Genomic DNA, 21,326 nt, shown 5'->3' with positions numbered 1-21,326 from the left:
CGCATGGCAAGCGGTACTGGAGCACCAAGTCTAGGTCCARGGGGCTTCTAAACAGCTTCTAACCCCAAGACATAAGACTCCTGAACATCTAATCAAATGGCTACCCAGACTATTTTCATTGCCACCCCCCACCCCACCCTCCCCCTCTTTTACACCGCTGCTACTCTCTGTTGTTATCATCTATGCATAGTCACTTTAATAACCCTACCTACATGTACATTTTACATCAACTAACCGGTGCCCCCGCACATTGACTCTGTACCGGTACCCCCCTGTATATAGTCTCGCTATTGTTGTTTTACTGCTGCTCTTTAATTACTTGTTACTTTTATTTCTTATTCGTATCCGTATTTTTTAAACTGCATTGTTGGTTAGGGGCTTGTAAGTAAGCATTTCACTGTAAAGTCTACACCTGATGTATTTAGCACATGTGACTCATACAATTTGATTTGTTTTGATTTTACAAGTTAATTTGTGGAATTTCTTTCCTTCTTAATGCGTTTGAGCCAATCAGTTGTGTTGTGACAAGATAGGGGTGGTAAACAGAAGATAGCCCTATTTGGTAAAGTACCAAGTCCATATTTTGGCACGAACAGCTCAAATACGTAAAGAGAAACAACAGTCAATCATTACTTTAAGACACGAAGGTCAGTCAATATGGAACATTTCAAGAACTTTGAACGTTTCTTCAAGTGCAGTCGCAAAACACATCTAGTGCTATGATGAAACTGGCTCTCATGAGGACCTCCACGGGAAAGGAAGACCCAGAGTTACCTCTGCTGTAGAGGATTAGTTCATTAGAGTTACCAGCCTCATACATTGCAGCCCAAATAAATGCTTCACAGAGTTCAAGTAACAGACACATCTCAACAGCAACTGTTCAGAGGAGACTGGGTGAATCAGGCCTTCATGGTCGAATTGCTGCAAAGAAACCACTACTAAAGGACATCAATAATAAGAAGTGACTTGCTTGGGCCAAGAAACACGAGCAATGGAAAATAGGCCGATGTAAATGTGTCCTTTGGTCTGGAGTCCAAGTTGGAGATTTTTGGTTCCAACCGCTGTGTCTTTGTGAGAGGTGGTGTGGGTGAACGGATGATCCCTGCATGTGTTTTTCCCACCGTAAACCATGTAGGAGGAGGTGGGATGGTGTGGGGGTGCTTTGCTGGTGACACTGTCTGTGATTTCTTTAGAATTCAAGGCACACTTAACCAGCATGGCTACCACAGCATTTTGCAGCGATACACCATTCCATCTGGTTTGGGCTTAGTGGGACTATCATTTGTTTTTCAACAGGACAATAACCCAACACATTTCCAGGCTGTGTAAGGGCTATTTGACCAAGAAGGAGAGTGMTGGAGTGCTGCATCAGATGACTGGCCTCCACAAACCCCCGACCTCAACCCAAATTAAGATGGTTTGGGAGGAGTCGGACCACAGAGTGATAGAAAAGCAGCCAAGAAGTGCTCAGCATATGTGGGAACTCTTTCAAGGCTGTTGGAAAATAATTCCAGGTGAAGCTGGTTGAGAGAATGCCAAGAGTGTGCAAAGCTGTCATCAAGGCAAAGGGTGGCTATTTGAAGAAACTCAAATAGAAAATATATTTAGATTTGTTTAACACTTTTTTGGTTATTACATGATTCCATATGTGTTATTTCATAGTTTTGATGTATTCACAATTATTCAACAATGTAGAAAATAGAACAAATAAAGAAAAACCCTTGAATGAGTAGGTGTTCTAAAACTTTGACCGGTAGTGTATATATACACATATACACAGTGCCTTCGGAAAGTATTCAGACCCCTTGACTTTTTCCACATTTTATTTCCTTACAGCCTTATTCTAAAATGGATTAAATAAAAACAAATCCTCAGCAATCTACACACAATACCATACACATAATGACAAAGTGAAAACTGTTTTTAGATTTTTTTTTGTAAATGTTTCGATTTTTTTTTTAATGAAATACCTTATTTCCATAAGTATTCAGACCCTTGGCTATGAGACTCGAAATTGGGCTCAAGTGCATCCTCTTTCCCCTGATCATCCTTCAGATGTTTCTACAACTTGATTGGAATCCACCTGTGGTAAATTCAATTGATTGGACATGATTTGGAAAGGCACCCACCTGTCTATTTAAGGTCCCACGGTTGACAGTTCATGCCAGAGCAAAAACCAAGCCATGCGGTCAAAGGAATTGTCCGTAGAGACAGGATTGTGTCGAGGCACAGATCTGGGGAAGGGTACAAAAACATTTCTGCAGCATTAAAGTTCCCCAAGAACACAGTGGCTTCCATCATTCTTAAATGGAAGAAGTTTGGAACCACCAAGAATCTTCCTAGAGCTGGCCGCCCGGCAAAACTGAGCAATCGGTGGAGATGGGCCTTGGTAAGGGAGGTGACCAAGAACACAATGGTCACTCTGACAGAGCTCTAGAGTTCCTCTGAGGAGATTGGAGAACCTTCCAGAAGGACAGCCATCTTTGCAGCACGCCACCAATCAGGCCTTTATGGTAGAGCGGCCAGATGGAAGCCACTCCTCAGTCAAAGGCAGATGACCGCTTGAAGTTTGACAAAAGGCAACTAAAGACTCTCAGGCCATGAGAAACAAGATTATCTGATCTGATGAAACCAAGATTAAACTCTTTGGCCTGAATACCAAACGTCACGTCTGGAGGAGACCTGGCACCATCCCTACAGTGAAGCATGGTGGTGGCAGCATCATGCCTTGGTGATGTTTTTCAGCGGCAGAGACTGGGAGACTAGTCAGGATTGAGGCAAAGATAAACAGAGCAAAGTACAGAGAGATCCTTGATGAAAACCTGCTCCAGAGCGCTCAGGACTTCAGTGTGGGGCGAACAGGACAATGACCCTAAGCACACAGCCAAGACAATGCATGAGAGGCTTCGGGACAAGTCTTCGGGAATGTCCTTGATTGGCCCAGCCAGAGCCCGGACTTGAACCCAATTGAACATCTCTGAAGAGGCCTGAAAATAGCTGTGCAGCAACGCTCCCCAACCAACCTGACAGAGCTTGAGAGAATCTGCAGAGAAGAATGGGAGAAAATCCCCAAATGCAGGTGTGCCAAGCTTATAGCGTCATACCCAAGAAGACTCAAGGCTGTAATCGTTGCTTAAGGTGATAAAACAAAGTACTGAGTAATACTTACAGTATGTAAATGTGTTATTACTTTCGTAATTTTTTTAAATTAGTAAAACATTTTAAAATCTGTTTCTGCTTTGTCATTATGGAGTATTAAACAATTTAATCAGTTTTAGAAGAATGCTGAAACCTAACAAAATGTGGGAAAAGTCAAGGGGTCTGAATACTTTCCGAATGCACTATATACGTATATTCAAAAGTATGTGGACACCACTTCAAATTAGTGCATTCTGCTATTTCAGCCACACAAGTTGCTGACAGGTGTATAAAATCGGAACAACTGAGTGCTGAAGCGTGTAGCGCATAAAAGTAGTCTGCAATCCATTGCAACACTCACTACCGAGTTCCAAAATGCCTCTGGAAGCAATGTCAGCATAAGAACAGTTATTCTGGAGCTTCATGAAATGGGTTTGCATGGCCGAGCAGCCGCCCACAAGCCTAAGATCACGATGAACAATTCCAAGCGTCAGGTGGAGTGGTGTGGTGTAAAGTTCGCCGCTTTTGAATTCTGGAGGAGTGGAAACAAGTTCTCTGGAGTGATGAATCACGCTTCACCATCTGGAAGTCCGATGAACTAATCTGGGTTTGGTGAATGCCCCAATGCATAGTGCCAACTGTAAAGTTAGGTGGATGAGAAATTATGGTCTGGGGCTGTTTTTCATGGCTCGGGCTACCGGAGTCGCCTCTTCACTGTTGAAGTTGAGACGGGTGTTTTGCGGGTACTATTTAATGAAGCTGCCAGTTGAGGACTTGTGTGGCGTCTGTTTCGCAAACTAGACACTGTAATGTACTTGTCCTCTTGCTCAGTTGTGCACCGGGGCCTCCCGCTTCTCTTTCTATTCTGGTTAGAGCCAGTTTGCGCTGTTCTGTGAAGGGAGCAGTACACAGCGTTGCAATTTCTCGCATGGAATAGCCTTCATTTCTCAGAACAAGAATAGAGAGTTTCAGAAGAAAGTTCTTTGTTTCAGACCATTTTGAGCCTGTAATCAAACCCACAAATACTGACATTCCAGATACTCAACTAGCCTAAAGAAGGCCTGTTTTATTGCTTCTTTATCAGAACTATAGTTTTCAGCTGTGCTAACATAATTGCAAAAGGGTTTTCTAATGATCAATTAGCCTTTTAAAATGATTAACTTGGATTAGCTAACACAACGAGCCATTGGAACACAGGAGTGATGATTGGTGATAATGGGCCTCTGTAGATATTCCATAAAAAATCTGCCATTTCCAGCTACAAAAGTAATTTACAACATTAACAATGTCTACACTGTATTTCTGATCAATTTGATGTTATTTTAACGGACACATTTTTTGCTTTCTTTCAAAAACAAGGACATTTCTAAGTGACCCCAAACTTTTGAACGGTAGTGTATATTTTTAAGGAACTCAGTCCAGCTTTCAGTTTACTCTTGAAAGTTGTAATAGTAGAATGCACAAGGTGCAATGTAGAAATTGGGTGGTGCATCATCAGTTCTCCTTAGTCATTGCAAACCTTAGAGAGCTATTTATAACTTGTCAGAAATGTCAGGTAACATTTTTTAGTTAGGTTTTTTTAGGCCATAGATTTTGTAGTAGTATTTGTGTTACTGAAATATCACATGAATACACATTAGACATGGACATAGAATTGCAAGAAAATTAGCTTCAAAACTGCTAAAATGTCTCTCCGCCAACAAGAGCGGTGTGAACAGTTTGTGTCATGAACAATGCTTTTCCCCATAGATATAGATGTGGCGCGCACGCAGGGTGGGAGGGTGGTTGAGCGGAATGTTCCCCAATACGGGGCCCAGAGTGAAACAGTTTGGGAACCGCTGTGCTAGAGCACTCTGGCAGACATGGTTCAATGGGGCAGTGAATTAATGCTGCATTTTAAACGTCCTATTTCAATGACTAGCTCAAATATGTGTAGGCACAATATTTTTGAATAAAGAATTAGCTATGATTGGGAGTCCCATAGGCAGGTGAACAATTGGCCCAGTGTCCGGGTTTGGCCAGGGTAGGCCGTCATTGTAAATAGGAATTTTTAACTGACTTGCCTAGTTAAATAAAGGTTAAATATATATTTTTTAATAGATGTGAACTTGTAGGGTGTGACAGCGCAACTGAGCTTTGACAGCAGTTTAGTGCGCACTCGGTAGAGCGCCTATTCTTCATTGCGTGCGCGCTCATCTTAATGTTAGCGCTTCCTCTCTGCCAACGCGCGCGTTCCCGAGAGGGCTCGGTAGAAAATGGCGAGTGTGTGTAAGAGGCAGCAATGTTCGATCGAGAGGCGAGGCTTTCGGCAGGATCTTGATTCGTGGCGGCACAAACTCATTCATTGTGTAGGTAAGGATGTTCAGAAATGCACGTCGAAGCGACAGGCGGGTTTTCAGGTACCAATTTCTGTAATTGTTAATTTCTTCGCTATCTACGTTGCTCAAATGCGGGCTGTGACCATCAGGGGCAACACAGAGCGACTTTCTGTTGTCTTCAACTGTTCTATTTCCTCTCGACAGTCACTGTTGAGCGCAATGTAATATTGTTTACATCGGAATGTAATTACATGGCTCTCTGTATTATACGTTTACTATTTATTAATGCATTTGTATCTATCTGTTATCTGTGTATTTGTGGTTTTATCTGTAGTTTATAATTTGTTTAAAGGGCACTGTTAGTTGTAGAGGGAGTGTCAAACCGAGCAGGAATGATGCCTCGACCAATGAGCGCAGATTCCGTTTCATTGAAATGCGCGCTCCCGCGTTATTTTACTGTATTTTGGTTGGGGGAGGGCGATGCTCCGGGGTCAACGAGCTTTCTTCCAAATCAGCTTTCGGTAGCGCGCATTGCTACAATGAGGAAGTAAGGGTCGACTCTCTGATAGGGTGGAATTTGCTCCTTGGAAACAAAGCTAGTCAGGCARCACTTTTTGGCTCTACTGAATTCTTATTTCCTGCATTGTTTGTCAACATTATGTGCATTCTACTCCACTTGTCTGAAGCTGACTTGCAACACCTATGGATCAGTGTGTTCTTGCTCCAAGAAGTGGGATTAGTTGTTTTGGCATTGCATCAACCTTACCTGTAATTACCTACTAATCTGGGGTGTATTCATTATGTGGATTCTATTGCAAAACGTTTCTTTAACATTAGCAAATGGAAGGAGACTGGAAGGGACCTGCATTTGTCCAAAATATACTTGTTTTACTTGTTTGGACTAATGATTACACCTCAGGTTACTATTAGAATTCCCTAAACTGTGTGTGTGTTCTGTGGAAATAACCAGGCCCAATTTCTCAGTCACACTCACCTACTTACAGAAGGAGTTAAACATACTGGCCAAGGAATTGCAACAATTTGTACCTCTACTTGGGAAGTGTGTCAAATGTGTTTTTTCCCCCACACTGCTGTTCTTGTACAGTGCATTTGGCCAAGCTTGAGTTCAGCATGCACGAAACGGGATACAATATTTTGAACATTACATGTGCAACTTTTATTATGTAATGCTTTGGTGGTAGGTTACCTCTTCTGTTTTTAAACAAACATTTACCCCTGTTTTGTCACATGCTTACTGAAGATGACCCAGATCTCCATTGTCTACTTAAAGCTTCAATATATAACCTCTTGGGCGACCTGTCCAAATTCTCATTGACAGATCTATAACTAATATTTCTTTCTCATTCAAATGAAGTCTAAGAAGCGGTAGGTCTGTTTTTTATGTGCACTTTTTCTATGCTTCCTGTTAAGTTTAGTTTTTGTGTATTTTACGTTCTGTACACAACCAAAAATGTTGTATTTTCAGCTGATGGAAAATATATTTCACAGCAGTTTAGATGGTACAATGATTCTCTACACTGTACTTGCTTGTTTTGTCACACAAACTGAAATTAGGTGACCTATTCTAATTTTAGCAACCATAAAATGGCGGAAGGATTTCTGCGTAATGCAGTGAAAAGGAAGGAGGGGGTGTAAGAGAAACCTAAATAAAGGTAATTCTTGCTGTCCATTGCTCCAGGCCAAGTCAACCCCTATGGTCAGCCTTCCATCCTTGACCCATAACTTTCCTGTTGTTCCCCTGCTGCTATGCTACAGTATGGATGCCTGGGGAGCAGACATCATAACATCCCCTATTATTACCTAAAGTCAAGACAACACAAGGTTTTTGGTGGAGGGACGAGAGTAGCACCACCGCCCTGCTCAAACTGAAATTGACATTTTGTTCCTTGTGTGTTTTCATGTGAACACTAAAGTAATGGAGAGGAGAGTGTTTGTCCAATAGAACAGCAGAAACTATTCTGTCTGTGTCCACCAGCCTCCATATGCAAACGTGTGTCTTCACTGTACATTCATCCTCTGTCTTCTTTTGGCAATGTTTTGCATTCCAAATGGTTTGGAATAGCCTAACAAGAACCACGAATGCCAGTGAAACATAGAATCTGTAATGGACTTCCATGGCGGAGAAGTCGATTGGAGGGGGTCATACCAATTTCAGATTGGAACTGACTTCTTTTACTGCTGTTAGCGGGGTAACATTGCTGTGAATTAGGCTAGATGTGGCACTCGGTTAGGCTAGTTCAAATCACACTTCACTGCCCCAACCCAGAGCTGTGGTGGTCTCGGCAGGTAGCCTAGTTCTATATCTCTGTGGTCATTTTGAGGGTTCTGGATTATAGTGCAGTGCTTATTTAGTCTTTCCTTGTTACAGACTGGGTCGAAAGGCTTCCTCAAAGCAACAGTCTCGTAGTACCACCATGTAGCTTTCAGCTGAAGCCATGGCTAGTCCTCACTCTTTAGGATTCCCTTTTGAAGAGGAGTGTATCGTGGCTAGGTGCTTCAGGGCTATGTGGAGAACTCCACCCCGCCTGAATAATAGTAGGGGAAACACTGTTGTGGCGTCTCCAAACAAAGTCATGGCTGGCGGTTAGAAACATTTAGTGGATGTGCTTCTGTGAGCCTGTTCTGAGAGGTTGGCTAACGTAGCTCCTTCTTCTTAATGACATTGTTTATTTTCTCCAGAAGCCATTGGTGTGGCCCGGGCCTGTGTTATTACAGAGGGATGAGCTTAGACATACAGTGCACAGGCTCTACATATTTACATGAGTGAAAATGTCTTTCATTTGACAGTAGATTATAGTTGACAACATATTTGAAAACGCAACGGCTATACGGTTTATCTTCATGCCTTTAATACACTGCTTATATCAGTACTTCATCCATAGTTATGTTGCCAAGCGCAATTGGCAGAATTCTAAAGAATTCCCACTATAACTAGGTCTGCATAAGAAGCCATTTCTCTGTGAAAGAACAGACAAAGCCTTCAGCATGCATCCCTGCTAAAGCATTTTCTTAATGGAAGGCAGAATTCCCCCCCTTACCCACCAATCATTCTGATTATACCCATTCTATTTCAAAGGAAAGGGAACGATGCACTTTTCATCTCTTTACAGGTAGCCTACATTGTACGTTGTTGGGCTGCTCTGTATCATTTAGCACTGGGGGATTCAACCGGGGGTCCTCTAGGGATCTGCAAAAATATATTTAGAAAAAAAAGTTACTCACTGGAGTATCTGACAGAGGCTTTGAAAAAGCAAATGTGAATTAGCTATCAGTTTGGCAAGTGCCTCTGGCTGCTGGTAAGCTTTCTTAACTTGAACATTTTGACAACACATGGCTTTTTGACAACACATGGCTGACCTTTGTTTAACTGCTCTGTTCTTAGTGAAAATGTGTTTGGCGTTTTCTAGCTAATAGGCTATGTTTTTCTTTTTTTTAATAAATATTTTTTAAAATATTTTTTAATTTTTTAAATAGGCTATTTTAGAGTACACTTCCTCTTCCGATTTATAATGTGGGGAGGTCAAAATCATGAAACTATCTACCAAATCTATTCATTTTTAAATGTTGATTACTTCTTGCCATCATTCTCCTGATAAGATGAGGTGTGTGCAGGGCTCAACATTAATGCTTGTCTGGGACAAGTAAAAAAACTACAACAAAAAACACGTTGGACAAGAATATACATTTCAAATCAAATTACATTTATTTATAAATCTCTTTTTACATCAGCAGATGCCACAAAGTGCTATACAGAAACCCAGCCTAAACATCAAGCTATGCAGATGTAGGAGCATGTGGCTAGGGAAAAACTCCCTAGGAAGAAACTTAGAGAGGAACCAGGCTCTGAGGGTTGGCCAGTCCTCTTCTGGCTGTGCCTAGTGGAGATTATAAGAGTTCATGGACATTAAGGGCTGATTGTTCATCAAGACATCACAATATCAAACAATTACTCCGATCAGAATCGGATCAGAGGCCAACACTGGAATATTATTCAAATACATTTCATGAAAATAAATACAATTTAAAAAGACTACATGTCAAAGTGTGGGTTATATGCATATTGGATACAGCCTCCATGTCCAAACCGATCCTGACATGAGGGAGGAGACTTAATTACATAAATATAGGCTAAGTGCCAGTCATGTTTGACAAATTATAATGAAGGGTAATTCATTTCCAAAGGCTTGATTCTGTCGACATACTCGAGGCATGGCTTGTTTAGGTCAAATGATCACAAGACTTGAGAGTGAAGGACAGTGCCTGTTGCGCGCCGCACATCACCCACCTTGAATCTGAGCGGAGGCCATCAAGATTTAGAAACGATTTAACCATGAACTTAATTGTTTAAAACCTGGACATTTTGTCATTTTATGAAGCATGTCTTACCTTGTTTCAAAGTAGCCAAAATACAACCATAAATGTTGAGGGAATTATTTTAGAAACACTTAATGTCATTGAAACCAGCATTTTTCTCATTCTATTGGTTTTCAAACCAATATTATTTCATTGTCCAGCAGCCAAAGGTGTAATCAGTCATAATTTGTAACCTATGCTAGTTGATGCATCTTTTTCTTAATTTCTAATGGATATTTTCATATTTGTCACAAAAGTGCGATGCACTTTTTGAGAACAGTCTTTTCCCACTTTATTGCATTATGGAACATTTGCATTAACATGCATTTGCGCATTGTTGAGCGTATAATATGAAGAAATACAACTTTATCAACATTTGAAGGTAAGACATAATAAAAATGTTTTTCCCAGGGACGAAGAGACAACGGGACAACACTCATTTTGAGCCCTGGAGGAAACTACTTTATAAAGACCAAGTATTTGATTGTAATGTTGCAATATTTTATAGGCTAGGAACCATCCTCCAGGAGAGCCATAAAGGGGCAGTGTTGTATTTTGAGAGAGGCTTTTATTTTGAAAAGTGGTTCCTTGCATCAGCCAACAATGATGTAAAAATAGTTTTCTTTTTTTTCTTTTTTTTACACGCGTGAGTTGAGCATTTGTCAAAAAGCTGACCTACTTGTCCAAAGGACAAGTGGGGGAAAAAAAGTCAAGCCTTGATGTGAAAACGATTTTCTAATGTACGTTGTTGGGCGCCGGTTTACCAGGGAGGTGTCCCTGAGCAAGACATGGTTGAACACTCCTTTATTTAGCACATCTATGTTTGGGATTAAATTGATTTTTCCTACATACGATTTTCTAATGTACGTTGTTGGGCGCCGGTTTACCAGGGAGGTGTCCCTGAGCAAGACATGGTTGAACACTCCTTTATTTAGCACATCTATGTTTGGGATTAAATTGATGATTTTTCCTAGCATAGATAAAACCATGCCTTCTAAATTGGTAGACTAATAATCTTGATTTGGTGCATAGCCTCATTGTAACGACCGTAGACTATGCCATAGGTCAGGTAGTCTTTACAGAGAGATACACCAACATACTTTTATCACATGGCCTTTTAATTGGTTTTACCTAGAGACGTACATATGTGCATAGGCTTTAGTCTCCGTAGGTTGTTATTTTAAGAGCAGCATTACACCATTGGACTGTTAGGTCACATTAGGTTTAGGATGGATTAGTTGAGCGTGTATTTGCATAGGAAACGACACGTAGATGTTTACACCTATTGTTCCATCTCTACAGGACAGCACCCTGTACGATATGTTGAATGTCCTGTAGAATTTGGCTGAACCCGTTTAGTCGACTGGTCAATGGTTTGGTCGACCGAGATTTCTTTAGTCGAGCAATCGTAATTTTTTGTTGTTTGGTGCACAAGACACTTGTCTGATTGGCACCTGTCTTAGTGGTGTAATCCATTGTGGAGGCCACGGGGATGGCACAGTCCACTCTAAGACGTGATACACAAATTGTATATGATTATATTATGTAAAAATAATGCTGCAACAGTAATAAATCATTATTTTATAACGTGCTTTCTCCCACTTTGGATTCTGGTCGCTGTCCGCGGTTCTGAAATAGTCTTCAGTGCGCTGTAGAATTTACACTTTTCCCTTTGTTGCTATGTGCATAATAGCAAAGTTAAGCAGCATATTGGGATTGAGAACCCAATTGGCCCGAGGAGGTGAAATTAACGTCCAATATACTACGGCTAAGGGCTGATATTATGCGCAACGCCGAGTGCCTGGATACAGGCCTTGGTATATTGACCATATACCACAAACCTCAAAGGTGCCTTATTGCTGTTATAAACTGGTTACCAACGTAACTAGAGCAGTAAAATGGAATGTTTTGTCATACCTGTGGTATACCGTCTGATATACCATGGCTTTCAGCCAATCAGAATTCAGGGCTCAAACCACCCAGTTTATAGTAATGCGTTAGTTCTATTAGCTATGTTGACTATGATGTTACTTTAGCTAATATGGTGACAACGATGTAGGCTGTGTGTAGCAGTTATGATATCGTTTGGCTTGGAAAGGTTTTTTCGGCTGATCACATACAGCTGATGTGTTGTGCCTTGAAGTCCATAAACAAAGGGAAGAGAAGGAATACAATGTGAACTGTGTTTACGTGTGATCAGGGCTGTTTTCATTCCGCCGCTTCTGCTTCCGTTTAAGAAAAGTAAACAAACGAGGATAAACATACCTGAATTTGTCCAATAGAAACTCTCGTTTGCAACTGTTGGACTAAAGATTACACCCTATATCAGCTAGATGCAGGCAAGAGTGTGCAAGGCGGTATTGAATGTCAATGTCTGTCACCTCAAATTTGTCTCTCCACCTGTGTGCACCTACATTGTAAACTTTCATTCATAGGCTAGGTTGTAGCAACCTCATGAAAATGTTCATATCGTGTAGTAGCCTAAACCTATCGATGTTACATTGAACTGGGTGAAGGGAATATGAATGACAGTCATCCAACATGCTGTAATAGAAATAAGACAATGCTCATGAAGGGAAGAAAATTATCTTCATCTTAAACGTCACTGACCGCCACTGGTGCTGTGTAAGATCAGCCTCACTGCTACATGTGATCATATGATGAAGCTTACATCATATTATAAACATGCACCTCTTTTTAAGCCTTAAAATACCTTTTAAACTGATTTATTGTTGTGATGACCGGCCCCAGACCGTAACTTGTGTGTTAGTTATGCTGATTCCTTTCTGGTGATCTACGCTGAAGGAGAGACGCTCCCCGATTAGGGGAGATCACCTCTGTGTTGCTCCCTGTGAAGGCTGCTTACGGGAGACTAAATGTCAGCCATAACCTTATACTGTCTGGAGTAGAGAACAGTGAGAGAGAGGGAGCATGGTACACTGCCCCTAACTGAGAGGAGAGGAAGTACCTTGATGATGAAATGTTTGCATACTATTAACATTTGGAGAGAGAGAGAGACGTGCCTGAGTGCATGACGTTGTTACATTTGGAGAGAGAGAGAGACGTGCCTGAGTGCATGACGTTGTTACATTTGGAGAGAGAGAGACGTGCCTGAGTGCATGACGTTGTTACATTTGGAGAGAGAGAGACGTGCCTGAGTGCATGACGTTGTTACATTTTTTCCAGCTCAAACCGTGGTGTAAGAAAGTCTTAGAGCCTTAATTTCACTGCTTAGAAATTGGCAGGATTTTGAAGTAGGCTAGGGAGCGTGCACTCAAAGTCCCCTATTTTTCTTTAATGAATAGGATTTTGAATCACACAGGCTACTGAATCAATTGACTTAAAATAGAAGTGACTAGTCCTGCTATAGCTGCTATTGTGTCAGATATGTAGGCTGTTTTCTTTTGATGAGTCCGTCATCTCTTTTCACTCTTCCCCCATCATCCAGCCATCATAAACGACAAAGCTGACCCATGCACGCACACTCAGAAATATAACGATCCAGTATCGTCAGTCAGATTTTATTTTCCTGTCAACTCGGCAAGAAACTCTCAAACGTCCTTATCTACATACATACATACATACAGTGGGGAGAACAAGTATTTGATACACTGCCGATTTTGCAGGTTTTCCTACTTACAATGCATGTAGAGGTCTGTAATTTTTATCATAGGTACACTTCAACTGTGAGGGACGGAATCTAAAACAAAAATCCAGAAAATCACATTGTATGATTTTTTTAAAGTAATTTAATTAGCATTTTATTGCATGACATAAGTATTTGATCACCTACCAACCAGTAAGAATTCCGGCTCTCACAGACCTGTTAGTTTTTCTTTAAGTAGCCCTTCTGTTCTCCACTCATTACCTGTATAAAAGACACCTGTCCACACACTCAATCAAACAGACTCCAACCTCTCCACAATGGCCAAGACCAGAGAGCTGTGTAAGGACATAAAGGATAAAATTGTAGACCTGCACAAGGCTGGGATGGGCTACAGGACAATAGGCAAGCAGCTTGGTGARAAGGCAACAACTGTTGGCGCAATTATTAGAAAATGGAAGAAGTTCAAGATGGCGGTCAATCACCCTCGGTCTGGGGCTCCATGCAAGATCTCACCTCGTGGGGCATCAATGATCATGAAGGTGAGGGATCAGCCCAGAACTACACGGCAGGACCTGGTCAATGACCTGAAGAGAGCTGGGACCACAGTCTCAAAGAAAACCATTAGTAACACACTACGCCGTCATGGATTAAAATCCTGCAGCGCATGCACGGTCCCCCTGCTCAAGCCAGCGCATGTCCAGGCCCGTCTGAAGTTTGCCAATGACCATCTGGATGATCCAGAGGATGAATGGGAGAAGGTCATGTGGTCTGATGAGACAAAAATAGAGCTTTTTGGTCTAAACTCCACTCGCTGTGTTTGGAGGAAGAAGAAGGATGAGTACAACCCCAAGAACACCATCCCAACCGTGAAGCATGGAGGTGGAAACATCATTCTTTGGGGATGCTTTTCTGCAAAGGGGACAGGACGACTGCACCGTATTGAGGGGAGGATGGATGGGGCCATGTATCGCGAGATCTTGGCCAACAACCTCCTTCCCTCAATAAGAGCATTGAAGATGGGCCGTGGCTGGGTCTTCCAGCATGACAACGACCTGAAAGACACAGCCAGGGCAACTAAGGAGTGGCTCCGTAAGAAGCATCTCAAGGTCCTGGAGTGGCCTAGCCAGTCTCCAGACCTGAACCCAATAGAAAATCTTTGGAGGGAGCTGAAAGTCCGTATTGCCCAGCGACAGCTCCGAAACCTGAAGGATCTGGGGAAGGTCTGTATGGAGAAGTGGGCCAAAATCCCTGCTGCAGTGTGTGCAAACCTGGTCAAGAACTACAGGAGACGTATGATCTCTGTAATTGCAAACAAGGGTTTCTGTACCAAATATTAAGTTCTGCTTTTTTGATGTATCAAATACTTATGTCATGCAATAAAATGCAAATTAATTACTTAAAAATCATACAATGTGATTTTCTGGATTTTTGTTTTAGATTCTGTCTCACATTTGAAGTGTACCTATGATAAAAATTACAGACCTCTACATGCTTTAAGTAGGAAACACTGCCGATTTTGCAGGTTATCAAATACTTGTTCTCCCCACTGTACATACATACATACATACATACATACAGTTGAAGTCAGAATTTTACATACACTTAGTCATTAAAACTCGTTTTTCAACCACTCCACACATTTCTTGTTGGCAAACTATAGTTTTGACAAGTCGGTTAGGACATCTAGTTTGTGCATGGCAAGTAATTTTTCCAACAATTGTTTATAGACCGATTTATTTCACTTATAATTCACTGTATCCCAATTCCAGTGGGTCAGAAGTTTACATTAAGTTGACTGTGCATTTAAACAGCTTGGAAAATTCCAGAAAACGATGTAATGGCTTTAGTAGCTTATGATAGACTAATTGACATCATTTGAGTCAATTGGAGGTGTACCTGTGGATGTATTTCAAGGCCTACCTTCAAACTCAGTGCCTTTTTGCTTGACATTATGGGAAAATCAAAATAAATCAGCCAAGACCTCAGCAAAATAATTGTAGACCTCCACAAGTCTGGTTCATCATTGGGAGCAATTTCCAAACGCCTGAAGGTACCACGTTCATCTGTACAAACAATAGTACGCAAGTATAAACACCATGGGACCACGCAGTCGTCATACCGCTCAGGAAGGAGATGYGTTCTGTTTCCTACAGATGAACGTACTTTGGTGCGAGAAGTGTAAATCAATCCCAGAACAACAGCAAAGGACCCTGTAAATATGCTGGAGGAAACAAGTACAAAAGTATCTATATCCACAGTAAAACGAGTCCTATATCGACATAACCTGAAAGGCCGCTCAACAAGGAAGAAGCCACTGCTCCAAAACCACCAATAAAAAAGCCAGACTATGGTTTGCAACTGCACATGGGGACAAAGATCATACTTTTTGGAGAATTGTCCTCTGGTCTGATGAAACAAAAATAGAACTGTTTGGCCATAATGACCATCGTTATGTTTGGAGGAAAAAGGGGGATGCTTGCAAGCTGAAGAACACCATCCCAACCGTGAAGGACGGGGTGGCAGCATCATGTTGTGGGGGTGCTTTGCTGCAGGAAGGACTGGTGCACTTCACAAAATAGATGGCATCATGAGGAAGGACAATTATGCGGATATATTGTAGCAACATCTCAAGACATCAGGGGTGGTGGTACCTCACAAATTCCAGAGGAGACTGCTATCTGACCTGCATGAGGGACATCCAGGGATCACTCGAATGAAAGCACTCGCTCGCAGTTATCTGTGGTGGCCTGGACTGGATCAGGACATTCAACAGCATGTAGGCCACTGCTCACCTTGTGAAGCTGTTCGCAACAAGCCTGCTGCTGCACCTCTTCATCCATGGTCCTGGGCTGCGACACCTTGGGAACGCATCCATGTGGATTACGCGAGATTGACAAGCAACATTTCCTTGTTGTCGTCGATGTCCATTCCAAGTGGATGGAAGTGTTCCCTACTCAACTGGCCACAGCTGAGAAGACCATCAATCTTCTCAGACACCTGTTCGCATCTTTTGGACTAGTCAAGGAGCTCGTATCGGACAATGGCCCTCCTTTCACGTCAAAAGATTTTGAAATGTTTCTCAAGAACAATGGAGTAAGGCAATCCGGTCACCACCTTACCATCCGGCATCAAACGGAGCAGCGGAGAGAGCCGTGCAAACCTTTAAGAAGGCCTGGACTAGACTCGAGGTTCAGTCTGTTCCCACCCAACAAAGGCTTCCGCGGTTCCTGTTTTACTTACCGTAACACACCACACACAGCAACGGAATGTACACCAGCTGAACTGTTTCTGGAGACGCCACCACCACGTACCCGCCTGACATTGTTGAAACCAGACTTATCAAGCACTGCTGGCAAAGCACAGCTACAGCAGAAGAAAGTTCATGACAGACACTCAAAGACTGTCAGAGAATTCAAAGAGGGAGAGAGGGTGATGGTACGTGATTTCAGACACCCCAAGAGCCTGTGGAACTCAGGTGTGATCTTGCAACGCAAAGGACCATTGACTTACCAAGTCCAAATTGGTCATCGCCAGGTCAACGTTCATGTGGATCATCTGCTACGGTCCAACGCCCCAGCAGAGACACGCCGAGAGAACAAGAACAATAACGACCCCCAGTACTATTCTCCTGACTGTGGACGTACGGGAGAGACAGAGCCTGACCTTCCACCCGAACCTGGCCCACCACCGGAAGCCCAGGAGGAGCGGAGATATCCTATTCGACAGCGAAGGGCACCTCCAAAAGCTTGACCTGTGAGTTGAACTGTTTAAGGTAACAGACAGTAAAACAAACAAACACTTTAATATGTCCTAGATAAAAGGAAAGAAAAAGGACATTACCTGGGTTAGTTATTAGGACACAAACTCCATCTTCGGGGCAGAATATTCCCCTGGATTTGTGCTGGGCTCTGAAAAGTCTGCTTCAACCCAGTAGTTGAAAAATGTTAAGAATGCATTGTTCAGATATTGCATTAGTAGTTCCCTAACATATTTACCTTGTTCTCTGGGAGTTAAAAACTATGGGGGAGGAGTGTAGTATCTGGGATCTACATCTGTTWATATTAGTTACTATACTGTTACTAAGCGGTGATGTATTACGACAGTGTTACGTTACTACACCTAATAGGRAATGCACATGCGCACTAGTGTGCCCGGGAACTGTAGAGCACGAGAGGTTTTGACTAAACGAAAACTAACTGTACTCCCGTCTCCTGCCTGGTCATTTCTCCACAACACAAATATTACAAACTGTATATGCATACATACCAGGGATGTGAACCTTAAATGTTATTAGTCACATGCGCCGAATACAATGAAATGCTTACCTACAATCATAATGGCAATTTTGTTTTTTTAACAATGGTGTAACGTTAGGAGGAAGAGAATGCGCCCCCCCCACTACTTTATTAACTGGAACTGTAAAGCCTTAGAGAGCGAGAGGCTCCCTGCAGAGCAGCAGCTCAAATGTGAGTGATACCCCCCGCCCCCCAAGTCGGATCGTGCTGGTAGACTAACTTATTGCTCGTTATTTATCATCTGATTTCCTTAGCTTCACTATTTGATGCAGGTACTATTTAAACTATCTAGCCAGCTGTGTACGGCCCCGTACATCACTGGGGCCAAGCTTCCTGACATCCAGGACCTGTATACTAGGCGATGTCAGAGGAAGGCCCAAAAACTGGTTAAAGACTCCAGTCACCCAAGTCATAGACTGTTCTCTCTGCTCCCGCACGGCAAGCGGTACCGGAACGCCAAGTCTAGGTCCAAAAGGCTCCTTAACAGCTTCTACCCCCAAGTCATAAGACTGCTGAACAATGAATCAACTGGCCACCGGACCTGTAGCATTACTTTGCTTTTACACTGCTGCTACTCTCGGTTTATTATTTAAGCATGGTCACTTTACCCCTACCTACATGTACAAATTACCTCAACTAACCTGTATCCCTGCACAATGACTCGGTATCGGTACCATCTGTATATAGCCTCGTTATTATTTTATAGTTTTTACTTTTGTGTATTTAGCAAATATTTTCTTAACTCTATTTATTGAACTGCGTTGTTGGTTAAGAGCTTGTAAGTAAGCGCTTCACGGTAAGGTTACACCGGTTTTATTCAGCACGTGACTAATAACATTTTATTTGTTGTAGCCTGTCCATCTCATTTAACTTTTAGTTCTGTCATTTTAATTCCATCTTTCATTGATTTACCCGAGATATCTCCTAATAACTTGCCAAACAGAGACTGTAGCTTAGTGCAGGTTTGATGACTTGTGATTGGACAACAACAAGCTACATGTGCCACTCTCGTGGAAAAACAAGAGCGCCAGCAGCATAAATGATATCATTGTCTCTCTGCGGGAAGCACAATGTAGATTTGCAGTTTAAACATGAAGGAAAAAGTTCAGTTTGTCACAACTCTAAGACACACACACACACACACACGTGCACATACACACGTGTAACAAAGCTTCTATCATTTGTGTATTTCTCCATGTGTGTTTTTATCTGTAGTTTTCTGGGCTTGCTGGGGGGTTGGATTTGCCTGCCAGGCATTGATGATGCCACAGTTTGTCATTTGAATGAGTGGGCTGTTCCTTCACTGCAAAACTAATCTGTTATTGGACTGATGCGTTGTCACTCAGGTTATTCCATTTATAATACCAAAGAACACTTCCTGTTTTCATTTAGAGGAAGTGACACAATGAAACTGACTTTAAGTAGGTAATTACTCTGATAAACAACTAACTTTGGCTCACAACCTCTTCCTTCTACTTATTTGATGAATATGTAACTGTAGGCCTAATGTTCAGAACCCTCGTCTTATCAACACTATGTCTWTCATTAGGCTTCATGCCCAAAGTAGTTGATAGCAGCCTATACCATGACAGCCTGTATATCTTGTCCATTTAAGATCACTTAACCAGTATTATATTTTCTGTATTAGTAGTTAGTTTACTGTAGTGGTCCAGTCTTTTAGATTAGGATAAAGTTGCTCCCATGACACTCATCCAAGGTCAGATTCTAGGTTACCCTTAAATAGTTAAGATTTGGGGATGTTAAACTGATCCTAGAGCTGTACCTAAGGGGAATTACTACCCAGAGCTTTACTAAAAGGGGATTTCAGTAGTTAAGTGCTTCTGGGAGGGGAGATGGTGTCACTCCAAATCTCTTCTTCTTCCTCAGCCCTGATTGGTTAGAGATATAGGTAGGAGAAGGTGAATGAGTGGTGAACTTGGTGTAGCTGCATGGTAACTACAGACAGTCATGCTGCAGCTGGTTCCTCATAGCGGAGAGAAGCTGAACTGTTTTCATGCAGTCCTACAGTATAGTTTATATGAGGAGCTCATATAACATTTAGTTAGACTAAGTGATCTTATACACACCGCCTTTTGGGATGTAGGAGAGGTGGTCTCAGTTCAGATGCTCTTAAAGGAAAACTCCACCCAAAAATGATTTAGCTATTTGTTTCATTAGTCCATTGCTGATATAGTCCCAAAATGTTTTGCATGTCAACAATCCTGTTTTCAAGCTGTATGACTTTCAAAATACAGCCGGTATGATTTATTTTGCATCATATCGGCTGTGTTTTTGAAAGTTCTATATCTTGAACACTGACATGCAAAACATGTTGGGACTATATCAACAATGGACTATTGAAACAAATACCAAAATAGTTTTTGGGTGGAAATTTGCTGTAATTTGCACGATACTACATGTAGAGTCGGTTTGCACCGAGTGTGACAGAAGTCTGAACTAAAACGCATTGCGCCGAATGAATGGCAGATCACCATTTGGTGTGTGTGGTCCGTTACGAAACACAACACTGGAGACGGGGCACAAATGGAATGTTCCAGTGTTTTTCTTTATTGGAATTTTTTTTAATGGTAGGGCAACTTTCTTTGTTATACTCTGATACTAGCCTGCATCTTTTCACGATTGGCCTTAATAGATTTCCTCTCTCGTTAGTTTAGTAGCCAAGCCTAATGGTTATTGAATCATCATTAAGTCTTTGTTCCATACTTCTTTATCTTGCGCCTTGTTGAGCCTATTCTTGTGTAGCCTATTCTTGTGTAGAGTAGGGGAGTCTATTCTTGTGTAGAGTAGGGGAGTCTATTCTTGTGTAGCCTATTCTTGTGTAGAGTAGGGGAGTCTATTCTTGTGTAGAGTAGGGGAGTCTATTCGTGTGTAGAGTAGGGGAGTCTATTCGTGTGTAGAGTAGGGGAGTCTATTCGTGTGTAGAGTAGGGGAGTCTACTTCGTGTGTAGAGTAGGGAGTCTATTCGTTGTGTAGAGTAGGGGGAGTCTATTCGTGTGTAGAGTAGGCTGTGAGTCTATTCGTGTGTAAGATAGGGGAGTCTATTCGTGTGTAGAGTAGGGGAGTCTATTGTGTGTAAGATAGGGGAGTCTATTCGTGTGTAGAGTAGGGGAGTCTATTCGTGTGTAGAGTAGGGAAGTCTATTCGGTGTGTGAGTGGGGAGTCTATTCGTGTGTAGAGTAGGGGAAGTCATTCGTGTGTCGTAGAGTAGGGGAGTCTATCTCCGTGTGTAGAGTAGGGGAGCCTATTCGTGTGTAGAGTAGGGGAGCCTATTCGTGTGTAGAGTAGGGGAGCCTATTCGTGTGTAGAGTAGGGGAATCAAACTCATTTTTGCCCCGGGGGCAGCACTGAAAATGTGTTATTTGCTTGCTGTCAAAATTAGCAAAAAATAGTCCTCTATCATTTTAGTATATGTTCGATGCTCCCTGACTGTCTTGCTTTCAATTGGGTGATTTATTAGCCCACAGGACACAGTAAAGAAACTGTATGAATGCAGGTCCATTATCATTTATACAGTTTCCATTTGGTCTTAGTAATTTAAAAAAATATGTGCAAGTTCATTTTTTTTTACTTAAA

At 42.0% G+C, this 21,326-nt stretch overlaps 1 protein-coding gene across 2 annotated transcripts in view; it reads left to right on the top strand.

The window, feature by feature from the left end:
- The first annotated feature begins 5,380 nt into the window (after positions 1-5,380).
- The window catches only part of LOC112080525 (nascent polypeptide-associated complex subunit alpha, muscle-specific form), a 78,815-nt gene continuing 62,869 nt past the window's right edge, over positions 5,381-21,326 (top strand). The window contains exon 1 of one of the 2 annotated variants that reach the window (XM_024146311.2): positions 5,381-5,490. In XM_024146311.2, coding sequence (XP_024002079.1) covers positions 5,394-5,490 — 97 coding nt within the window. In that variant the 5' untranslated portion in view covers positions 5,381-5,393. The remainder of the gene's footprint in view (positions 5,491-21,326) is intronic. The other variant, XM_024146312.2, reaches the window with a different exon arrangement.

This window comes from Salvelinus sp. IW2-2015, unplaced genomic scaffold (assembly GCF_002910315.2).
Source record: "Salvelinus sp. IW2-2015 unplaced genomic scaffold, ASM291031v2 Un_scaffold16363, whole genome shotgun sequence".
NCBI lineage: Eukaryota > Metazoa > Chordata > Actinopteri > Salmoniformes > Salmonidae > Salvelinus > Salvelinus sp. IW2-2015.
The sequence above is the reverse complement of the archived record's forward strand: the minus strand, read 5'-3'. Positions and strand labels throughout refer to the sequence as shown.